Here is an 11832-nt window from a genome sequence, read left to right as displayed (position 1 = left end):
GAGATCTCTTCAAGAAAATTGAGATACTAAGGGAACATTTCATGCCAAGATGGGCACAATAAAGGACAGAAACGGTATGGATCTAACAGAAGCAGAAGATATTAAGAAGAGGTGGCAAGAATACACAGGACTGTACAAAAAAGATCTTCATGACCCAGATAACCACTCAGATGGTGTGATCACTCACCTAGAGCCAGACATCCTGGAACACAAAGTCAAGTGGATCTTAGGAAGCATCACTATGAACAAAGCTAGTGGAGGTGATGGAATTCCAGTTGAGCTATTTCAAATCCTAAAAGATGATGGTGTGAAAGTGCTGCACTCAATATGCTAGCAAATTTGGAAGACTCAGCAGTGGCCACAGAACTGGAAAAGGTCAGTTTTCTTTCCAATTCCAAAGGCAGACAGTGCCAAAGAATATTCAAAGTACCGCAGAGTTGCATTCATCTCAAACACTAGCAAAGTAATGGTCAAAATTCTCCAAGGCAGGCTTCGAGAGTATGTGAACTAAGAACTTCCAGATGTTCAAACTGGATTTAGAAAAGGCAGAGGAACCAGAGATCAAATTGCCAACATCTGTTGGATCATACAACCTACCAAGACTGAATCATGATGAAATAGAAAATCTGAATGGACTGATTACTAATAAGGAAATTCAATCAGAAATCAGAAAACCCCCAACAGAAGTCTAAGACCAGATGGCTTCACTGGTGATTCTACTGAACATTCAAGTACCAGTCCTCTCAACCTCTTCCCAGAAATAGAAGAGGAAGGAACTCTTGTTCCAAACTCATTTTATGAGGCCAGCATTACCCAGATACCAAAACCGGATAAGGACACCACAAGAAAAGAAAATTACAGACCAATATCTCTGATGAACATGAGTACAAAAATCCTGCGCCAAATACTAGCAAACCAAATTCAGCATATATTATGCACCATGATCAAACGGGATTATATGGTCTTGTTGATAGATACAGCAAAGGTGTATCAAAATTCAACATCCATTTATGATAAAAATTATCAACCAAGTCAGAATAGAGGGAATGTACCTCAACATAATAAAGGCCGTATATGGTGGGCCCACAGTCAGTATCGTACTCAACGGTGAAAAGCTGAAAGCGCTTCTTCTCAGATCAGGAAAAAGACAAGGACACTCACCACTTTTTCTCAATATTGTATTGGAAATCTTAGAGCAATTAGGCAAGAAAAATAAAAGTCATCTCTGTTGGAAAGGAAGAAATAAAACTCACTATTTGAAGATGACATGATATTATGTATATTGAAAAATCTAAAGATTCCAACAAAAAAACTATTGTTTGCTTAGTCTCAGTCGTGTCCAACTCTTTGTGACCCCTTGGACTGTAGCCCGCCAGGCTTCTCTGTCCATGGGGATTCTCCAGGCAAGAATACTGAAGTGGGTTGCCATGCCCTCCTTCAGGGGATCTTCCCAACCCAGGGATCAAACCCAGGTCTCCTGCATTGTGGGTGGATTCTTTACCAGCTGAGCCACCAGGAAGCCCCTTTTTATATATAGAAAAATCTAAAGATTCCAACAAAAAACTATTTGAACTAGTAAACAAATTTCATGAAGTTGCAGGATAAAAAATCAATATGTAGAAATCTGTTACATTTCTTTACACTAATAATGAGCTGTCAGATACATTAAGAAAATCCTGTTTTCAATTGCATCAAAAAAATAAAACACTTAGGAATAAATTTAACGAAGAAGGTAAGAGACTTGTATATTGACACTGAAAAGACATTTATGAAAGAAATGGAAGAAGACACAAATAAATGGAAAGATATCGCATGCTTATGTGTTAGAAAAATTAGTGCTGTTCAAGTGTCCATACTACCCAAGGCAATGTACAGATTCAGTGCAGCCTTTTTAAAAATTCCAATGGCATTTTTCACAGAAATAGAAGAAATAATCCTAAAGTTTGTGCATAACCACAAAAGTCCCCAAATAGCAAAAGCAGTCTTGAGAAAGAGGTACAAGCTGGGAATAACATGCTCTCTGATTTCAAATTACATTACCAAGCTATAGTAATTCAAACAGTGTCTAGGATACTGGCATAAAAATAGACACCTAGATCAGTGGAACAGAATAGAGAGCCTTTAAATAAATCTTTGCATATATGGTCAATTAATTTATAATAAAGGATACAAGAATATATATTGGAGAAAGGACATTCAGTAAAAGATGTTGGTAAAACTGGAGAGCCACATGCAAAGGAATGAAACTGGAGTTTACACGGTACACAAAAATGAACCCAAAATGAATTAAAGACTTGAAAGTAAGGCCCGAAACAGTAAAACTCCTAGAAGAAAGCACAGGTAGTAAGTTCTTGACATAGGCCTCGGTGACGGTTTTTTCAATCTGACACCAAAAACAGTAAAAGCAAAACTAAACAAATGGGGCTCCATCAAACTAAGATGCCTCTACCCAGCAGAGAGACTCAACGAGATGGAAGGGCAGCCTGCTGAGCGGAGGGCAGTATTCCCAGATCATACGTGTGATAAGTGTCTGTATATAAGGAACTCATGGAACTTAATAGCAAAAAAAAGCAATCCAATTTAAAAATGGGCAGAAGATCTGAACAGACATTTTTCCAAAGAAGACATATAGAAGGCCAAAAAATTCATGAAAGAAATGCTCAACATCACTGATCATCAGGGAAGTTTAACCAAAGCCACAATGAGATCACGTCTTACACCTGTCAGAGTGACTGTTCTCAGAAAGACAATAGATACCAAGTGTGAGCGGAAGGGTACCCCTCCTGTATTATTGGTGGGGGATGTAAAGTGGTGCAGCCACTGTAGAAAACAGTATGGAATTTCCTCAAAAAATTAAAAATCGATCTGCCACACAATCTTGCAATTCTACTCCTTGGTATTTTTCTGAAGACAACAGAAACACTAACTCAAAAAGATATCTGCACCCCATGTTCATTGCAGCATTGCTAATAGTAGCCAAGATATGGAAGCAAACTAAAGCGCCCACCAATGAATGAGTTTAAGATGAACACACACACACACACACAAGAATATTATTGAGCCATAAAGAAGAATGAAATCTCACCATTTGTGACAGCATGGGTGGAGGATGGATCTAGGGCATGATGCTGAGTGAAATAAGTCAGAGAAAGACATATACCACGTGATCTAACTTATATGTGGAATCTGGAAAATAAAAATAAAGACAAGCTCATAGACGGAGAATAGGTTGGTGGCTGCATGAGGTATGGAGAAGGGATTGAGAAAAAGGGGTGAATTTTTTTTGTTACTTGTTTTTGTTTTTTGTTACTTGTGCAAAAAGAAGTATATGCACAAAAGCAGTAAGATAAAAGGCTAATAAACGCAGTCATTTCAGAAGGATTATGGCATCAAATATCAGACAGGGCAGCACCTGAAGAATAATGTTTTAATTTTCAGTCCTTGGAATTTCTTCCCTCCTTACCTGATACAGAGTCAGGAAGCAGAGACGAGACGTACATCAATATGTGCACGCTCTTTACTCGGTATATGCATTTGTTCCATGAGGGAAATAAATAGAAGTTTGAGACCTGGTTCCTGCCCTTAAGGAAGTTAGTAGCTTCCTTACGCTGAAAACCAATCAATCTGAGGGCATCGTGGAGACCCTCCACGATGGAATTTCCTCAAAAAATTAAAAGTCGATCTGCCATACCCTCCATCGTGGAGGGTCTCCACGATGCCCTCAGATTGATTGGTTTATGTGGTCAGTGTCATGTGGATTAAGAGTTTGGACAGTTCATTTAATTTTATAGTAGTTAATGATTGATTAGCGTCATCTGCACATATGTGACTAAAAGCACTTTGTCATATCCTCCTGCATGTTAAAGAACGCATTTAGTGTTGTGGCCACGCGTATGTGAGAATAGTGTGTGTATGTTCGGCGGGGTGGTGGCTGCACTTTCAGCTGCGGTGTCTGCTTGGGAGCCGTTGAAACGTGCCGGTGACTCCCTTTTCTCTCCTTCCTTTGTGGTATGTTCAGTGGGGTTTTTCTTTCTGAATAAGGAATGGTAAACACATTAACGGTCTAGGAAACTGGCAGCCACCACAGACCTGGCCGGCCAGGGGTGGCGGTGGCTGTCCCTGTGACGAGTGGTCTGAAGACCTGTTCCCGGTTTCTCCTCAGGTGTCCATCGATTGCCCATGGTCCATCTACTCCACCGTCATCGCGCTCACATTCAGCGTGCCCTTCAGGACCACGCACTCCCTACTGTCGTCCGGGACACGGTAAAGGACCTCAGGCCCTGCTTCTTTCCCACTCTCCCCCACACGCAGGCCCTGTTGTTCAGAGCTTGACTTTGGTGACGCTGAGCGTGTTTTATCACAGCCATAATGCTGCGGTCCACCTGTCAAATTCACAGTCATTCCCTGTATCCTAAGTGCACGGGCTCTACTCAGGTTTCCCCAGCTCTCTCAGGAGTGAGTTTGCACAGCTGGTTTGTAGGATGTGGGATTCAGACAGTCTCCTCTGTTTCTGAGATCCCTTTTTATCCCTCCTTCCCTATTTTCAAGCCACTGGCCCATTGACAGACCTGGGTCAGCTGCCAACCTGGATTCCACTGATCACATCATCATGGGTTTGTGTAACTAGTTCCCTGTCAGCTGCCATCTCTTACCTCAAAGGTGGGGTTTTCAACTTCAGCTCTTCTGACACTCCCTTAGGTAACCCCACGTGGTGGGTGATTGGCAGCACCCCTGGCTCTCCCCCACTTTTTGCCAGGGGCACTCTTCACCCTCCCTACCCCCAGTGTGAGAACCACAGATGTCTCCAGACATTGGCCCCACTTGAGAGCCGCTGCTTTGGAGGCTGGACCAAGTTCAGATTCAGTGTCTGAACAAGGAAGTCCGCGGGTGTCGTCCCACCCTTCATGTGTCTGGGCATCAGGAGATGCAGTGTCTGGTGCTTGAAAACACCAGCAGTGGACTTTCCCGTGGTGCCAGTGTAGGGGACACAGGTTTCATCACTGGTCTGGGAAGATCCCATATGCCACGAAGCAGCTAAGCCTGTGCGCCAGCACCGCTGAGCCCATGCTCTGGAGCCAGGGAACCACAACTGCTGGGCGCCTGTGCCCTGAAGCCCACGCTCTGCAACAAGAGAAGCCCCCGCAATGAGAAGCCCGCACACCGCAGCTAGAGACGCAATGAGAAGTCCGCACACCACAGCTAGAGAGAGTAGCGTCTGCTCTCCACAACTCGAGAAAGCCTGAACAAAGCACTGAAGACCCAGTGCGGCCAAAGATTAATTAGAAAAAAAAGAAACACCAACAGTTCTACAGATATTAATGATTCAGCAATTCTGTAGATATTAATGGTTAAAAACACCAATGACTTTACAGAGAATCTGAGTTGCTGCATTTGAGACTGATTTTTCAAAATTTCTCATGTATAACAGAAATTCAAGTTAATTCTACTTACCTAGTGGAGTTTGTTACAGTTTTGCTTCTGTTTTACATTTTGGTTTTTTGGCATAAGGCATGTGGGATCGTAGCCACCGCCCCCCACCCCCACCCCCCGCATTAGAAGGTGGAGTCCTAACCACTGGACCATGAGGAAAGTGCCCCAGTGTTTTCTTAACACAGCCAAAGTGCATTTAATAAGGTTCCCAAACATCAGGATCTTTTTTTCTCCTTTAGGAAATATGTTCAAGTGTGTGTCCAGAATTTGTCAGAACTTGACTTTCAACTGTCAGATAGTCGTCTTGTAGACACCCATGATAGTACCGACCTGCGACTAATACCGCTAAACACGGAATCTGAACAGGTAACCTCTCAGTAGAATGCAGAGTGAGAAGCGTGTGCTGGCGTCATGGAGCTGACCATGTACAGGGAGCAGCCACGCAGGCAGTAGTGGGGCGTGCACGCCCAGGGAGGAGCACCCTGACATGCCCGCTCAGGGTCCTCTGTGGGCCAGGGGGCACAGCGCACAGAGTAGGAAACAGATTGTGTTTTTAGAAGAATTAAATCTTGCATTTGTCAGACTCCACGCACGGATTTACTCTAAGCTCTTCCTCGAGTCTCATGGGGATGCGTAGATGCCATCACCCCAGCAACAGTGGCTGCTGCATCCTGCCCACAGTCACACGCTGCCTTGCCCAGTGGCGAGCTCTGGGTTGTCAGGGTAGCTTCGTAAAGGAGTCACGTTCGTGTTCATGCTGCCTGGCTGAATCCTGGCCCCGCCTTTCTGTTCATTTGTTGCGTTTGTTTTTAGACAGTCAGTGCTGAGTGTTTAGAAGATCAAAGGTTTTCTTAAGGCTATCTGATGTCTAGCATTTTCAAAGGACTTTCCCCCACATTTGGCCAACCTCAGTGCTTCCTGAGTCTGTCCACACTTACAGATGCGGACTTGATGCCTGAGGTGCACCAGTTCTTTTCCCCACTTCACTTAGTGGTAGGTCATAGTGCTTGTCATGGTGTAAAGGTGTCCCTGTAATTGTTTGATGACATTGCCCACTTGGGAAACGTATGGGATACTGTGTACTAAGAAATATTCTTTACCCCTGTGCTGTCGAGCTTAGGGAATCCTGAGGAATCAAGCCCTTTGACCAGTTCCGGATGGTCTTTGCAGGCAGGGCCTCGGGAGGTGCTGGGAGGCGGGGCTGCGGCAGCACACACTGGTGTGTCAGGAGGCGGGCCTGGGGACAGCCTCCCAGCTCCCTCCCGCTCGCCTGGTGGGGCACACACACCTTGCCCTGAGCGTCTGGTGTGTGTGTGTGCCTGCGTGTGCGTGTGTGCGTGTGCACAGCGACAGCCGACTCTCTTGCAGTGCATCCACAGCAGGCAGGCCGTGTTCTTTGTCTGGGAGCTGAAGTGGACACAGGAGCCTCCCCCCTCTCTGCACTGCCGCTTCTCCACTGGATTCTCCCCAGCTTCCGAAGAACAGCTGTCTATCTCCTTAAAGCCCTACACCTATGAATTTCAAGTGGAAAACTTTTTTGTATGTATCGCCTTATTTTTTTGGTGGGGTTCTGGGGTGGAAGCATGGAAGGTGATGTCATATTCTTTACCTTCTAAAAATCAAACAGACAAAATCTTCCAGTATAATGAAGCAACCCGTCATGGAAAAGGCCAGCGGTAGGGGCATGGGGGCAGTGGCCAGCTGTGGTTAGAGCCCTGGTCCCATCAGTGGCGCGTCTGCCCCTTGGGCCCTCCTGTGCGACCCCCACTGAGCATGACCGTCTGCAGCCTCTCCTCCCTGTTGTCTTCCTTACACTGACTTCCTCGTGTCCTGCACCTGTTCCTTTTCATCTGGAGCATTAGTGGCTACATCTCTAGGCTTTTAAAAGAAAGCAGATCTTCTTTCACGTGCACGTTAGGTGTGGAGCTAACAGCAGCCCGGAGCTGGGTGAGTCAGGCCGTCGTGCGCTGTTTGTCCAGTGCGACGATTGGGCTTGGTGTTACGCAAACCAGAGTGTGGACACACAGCTTTGTGGTGTTTTCTTCTCTAAACGACGGAGACTGTCAAGCAACGCTTCATTTGAGAAGGTGTTTGTGTGCATAGCTCTTGATATTAGCGGTTTTTTTAATACCTCCTTCTGACCAAAAGACTGTTTAAACCCACCTGTTTTCCTGAGTGTTCCATATTGGCCTTAAAGTTAAACATAGCCACTAGCATAGTTCATCATTTTGTGGACAAGCAGATGCCCCTTTGGTGTGGTGATAGCTATTGAACATTAGATTATTCACATGGTGAAGAGTCAGCAGAAACTTAATGTGGTTTGCTTACTGCCAGTGACAGTGAACTCATTAGCAGATTCCACTGGTACTTTGTCTTTTTTGCTTCCTTTTCAAATTGAGCATAGGAAAAATTTTCCTTTAGACCTGTACAAGGTTAGTAAAAAAGCTAGAGAAAAATACCTGGTGGATTGCTATCTTCAAAACTGGTATTCTGAAGACCAGAAATACAGAATTATTATTATTTTTTAAAGTTTCATTTCTGTACCATGAAGTTCCCCGGTGGTGCAGATGGTAAACAGTCTGCCTGCAATGTGGGAGACCTGGGTTTGATCCCTGGGTCGGGAAGATCCCCTGGAGAAGGAAGTGGCAACCCACTCTAGTGTTCTTGCCTGGGCCATACCGTGGATGGATCACAGAGAGTCAAACACGACTGAGCGACTAGCTCTTTCACTTTCACCGTTAAGTTCACCGTTAGGGGCGTTCGCTTCATTGAAGTTAGTATATTGAAAGAGCTGGGCCACCAGCACCACGATCGTATTCATTCTTCCAAGAGGAAAGCCTGTGCCCATTCACACGCCCCCCTCCTGTTCGAAGCCCTGAGCTACCCCGCTCTAGAGCAGGGTGCCTGAGCCTTGCCTGTGCAAGGACAGTCGCATTCAGTGTGATCGCCTCGAGACTGACGGCTTTGATATGACGTGATGTTTCCAGCATTCGTTCATCTTGGGGAGCGTGTCAGGACTCTATCCTTTGTTACAGCTGGGCTCCAGCCGTGGGCTTCCCCGGCCAGGCCTCTTCCCTCCGCCCTGCTGGTGTGGCCGTTCACCTCTCCTGTGGCAGTGGGGCTGCCAGCACATGGAGGGGCAGGTTCTCATCCCCTGTGCGGGTTTGGGGCCTTTGTCCTGGGTGGTGAGCAAGTGTGAGCAGGTGTGACTGTCAGGTAGGGAGGTCACAGAGACGGAACATCGTGGAGAAGGTTCAGGATGGACTTACTGTGGGGTAGTTCCAAGGAACTCTGTTCATTTTACTGGTTGTGGTAATGCGTTGTGTCTTTTAGTGACGCATCTGAAGTGTCCAGGGTGACATGGCAGGTCCAGAGCCTGCTTTACAGTAGCCCCGGCAGATAAGTCAGTGTGTGTTGGTGGGGAGAGGAGGCTCGTGAAGCGCGACACTGGTGACAGGCCTGTGCGGAGTCACCGGGCCAGCCTCCCTCCTCCTCAGAGGCTTGACCATGTTCACGTTAAGAAGAGTTTAAGGTTCTCGGGGTGGGGCTTCCCGAGGACATGTCTCCACAGGGACTCAGTCGGTCAGAGGGCGCCAACACACAGCTGCTGCTCTGGTCCATTCTCGAAATTTCGAGTCTGCAGGCAGCACCATGACGGCCTCAGAGAGCTGTCTGCTCAGATTGTTGACTGTCTCCTTTGCCCTCTCTCCTTTCTGGCCCAGACCTTGTACAACGTGAGAGCGGAGATATCGCCCCCTCCGGGCACGGAGCACTGTAGGACGGGCTCACTCTGCTCCCTGGACGTGTCCATCACGCGGCTCTCGGACCTCCTGGAGGTGGATAAGGATGAAGCCCTGACGGAATCCGACGAGTATTTTTCAACAAAGCTGATGTATGAAGGTGGGTCCGGAGGCTTCTTGGCCCTGACTGTTGTGCTCGGCCCTGTCGTTCACAACGTGCAGTGCTCCTCATCTGAAGAGAGAACGTTCTAGAGTTGAAAGAATGTTTGAATGTCCCACTGTACGGTGTGGCCCTGGACTCACAGGGTGTTGAACGTGGTTACTGCAGAGCTGTTGCTCTGAGAGGTGTTGAAGGAGCTGTGGGGCTCGGGGCTGGGGCACAGTGATGCCTGGAGCTGCTCTGTCCTCTGCCTGTGAGTCAAGGCCCCCTCGCTCAGCAGGCCAGGCATCCTGTGCTCACGCTCCCGCCCTCTCCCTCCAGCCTCCTTTCACCCCTTTCACCCCTCTACCCAGACCCTGGCCCCTCCTCCTTGCCGCCTCCCAGACGCCCCTCGATAGCCCTCCTCTTCTGGGGCCTGGGCTGCTTCTCTAAGATTCTCAGGTTTTGGTGTCAGGCCCTTTATGCTCTAAAAATGCTTAGGGAGGCAAGTCTTCGTTTACTTTCTTTAAGATATTAGGAAAGCCATTAATGATAGTGCTCTTGAGAAAGAACTATTTTCCGAACAGTTGTGCGTTCACACTAGTTCTGGGCTCATCACCGCACTCTGAGTTGGGACTCTACCAAGCTCACAGTGGCAAATGCATGTTTCCCAGAATGCTGAGTTTTGGTCAGTTTTGAACTGTACCACGGGCAGCCTCTTCCAAGCACCAGGCTTGTGCCACTGATTTTTAAGAAGGTATCTGCTGAATACCTGACGCTGAGGAGCTCGCCTCCGAGGGCCGCCAGCCCAGTGCCTGGTGACCTGTGCTGGGCCTGGGCCTGTGTCGCCTGGCACAGGAGGCCGGGTGGTGGGTGCATGGACCTCTCACTACTACTATTTTGCAACTTCTTGTGAGTGTGTAATCATCTCAGAGTTAAAGTTAAAAAAACGACGCGTATGAAAGGGCTGAATTGATTAGATTTTGACTGTTACGTGCAGAGCATCCGTAACTGACAGCAGCAGTTTCTTCTCTTCAGTCTGTAGCGGTGGGAAACACGGTGCCTCTGCTCTGAGAGCCAGTGGCCCGGCCAGCACTCAGGCTGCGGGCTTCCTGCCAGAGGGCGCACCAGCACAGTGAGGCAGGGCCAGGGGCCCTTGGGCGCCCTGAGGACCAGCTCTGTGAGCCGCTGCTCAGTGTGCCCCTCCCCGTGCTGCTGTGGCCTCTGTACGGCCTCAGCTGCGGCCAGCTTGCCCTCTGCTGCCCCTGCTTCCTCATCGGCCTTTGTTGAGCCAACGAGGATCCTGCCCTCCTTGCCCGTGGGTGACTGCTCAGTCCAGCGTTTGACTCGCACTGAGTTACATCACAGTCACGGTCTCTCAGCATCCCTAGCAGCGCCTGTCGTGTGTGTGGCCTCCCCGTGGTTCCCGAAGAGGAGCTCCGTGCTTCATGTGTACCGTTTTTTCCCAAACCATTGGGGGCTGATGTGAGCGGCAGAGCTGGGATCAGATGCGCTGGTCAGTACCACGTGTAATGGAGGAACCCGCGCCCAACTCCATCCTCACTCCTGATGCTGCCTCCGTGGTGCTGGGTGGGAGGTTACACCGCATTTTCAAGGGGCTTTCAAGGCAGCGTTGACTCTGCTCACTTACGAACGTGAGGAGAAAGAAGCCATCTTCCCCCATGTAGCCAGCCTCTACCTTCCTTTCTCAGTCAGAGGTGTTCTACTTTGAGATGCAGCTCCAGGGCACCAAGATATGGGACAAACCCCCACTTCTGGACTTCACTCGAGCGTGGACTGGCCGCCTCTTCTTTGGTGTGAACCCTGGAGGCCCTTTCTGGGTAAACATGGCTCTTTCCCTCTCTGTTTCAGTTGTGGACAACAGCAGCAACTGGGCAGTGTGCGGGAAGAGCTCCGGAGTCATCTCCATGCCCGTGACGGCCCAGGCCACGCACCGAGTCCACATGGAGGTGATGCCGCTCTTTGCAGGCTACCTGCCGCTCCCCGACGTCAGGCTATTCAAGTACCTCCCCCACCACTCTGCACAGTCCTCACAGCTGGACGCGGGTAGGGACCCTGTTGGGTAACGGACGCAGCACGCCCTCGGTGCGGGGTGTGTGGCAGCTCCGTGCTGCTCAACAGCCCCACACTCGGAACCGGGGTGCTCTAATACCAAACACTTGGTCAGGGTCACTCGTTCTGGGCCTCTGCTCCCGAGGATGATCCACCCGGGACCTGTGTACTGGCATCTCTCCAAAGGCGTGGCGGCTGTTGACATCCTTGTGCCTTGAAGGGCGGCTTGGGAGGCGAGCAGCTCCCCGGGGTGGGGAGAGGCCACCGCAGGGTAGCCTCTGTCTCACTTCCTGTTCGTTTTGCAGATAGCTGGATAGAAAATGACAGCCTGTCGGTGGACAAGCACGTGGATGACCAGCTGGACAGCGGCAGCGTCAAGAGCAGGGGCAGTGTGCACTCAGCTGCCAGCAGCGAGCACAAAGGCCTGCCGATGCCCCGGCTCCGAGCACT

The 11832-nt window shown here is 48.8% G+C and overlaps 1 protein-coding gene across 2 annotated transcripts in view; it reads left to right on the top strand.

The window, feature by feature from the left end:
- The window catches only part of TRAPPC10 (trafficking protein particle complex 10), a 75852-nt gene that overhangs the window by 60870 nt on the left and 3150 nt on the right, over positions 1–11832 (top strand). For both annotated transcript variants that reach the window (XM_010834899.1, XM_010834898.1), the window contains exons 18-23: positions 4163–4263; positions 5670–5796; positions 6799–6969; positions 9153–9330; positions 11182–11376; positions 11688–11823. In XM_010834899.1, the coding sequence (XP_010833201.1) occupies positions 4163–4263; positions 5670–5796; positions 6799–6969; positions 9153–9330; positions 11182–11376; positions 11688–11823 (908 nt within the window). The remainder of the gene's footprint in view (positions 1–4162; positions 4264–5669; positions 5797–6798; positions 6970–9152; positions 9331–11181; positions 11377–11687; positions 11824–11832) is intronic.

This window comes from Bison bison, unplaced genomic scaffold (genome assembly GCF_000754665.1).
Source record: "Bison bison bison isolate TAMUID 2011002044 unplaced genomic scaffold, Bison_UMD1.0 scf7180017864037, whole genome shotgun sequence".
Lineage (NCBI taxonomy): Eukaryota > Metazoa > Chordata > Mammalia > Artiodactyla > Bovidae > Bison > Bison bison.
Note: the sequence above shows the minus strand (reverse complement) of the source record. Positions and strands in the feature narration are given on the sequence as shown.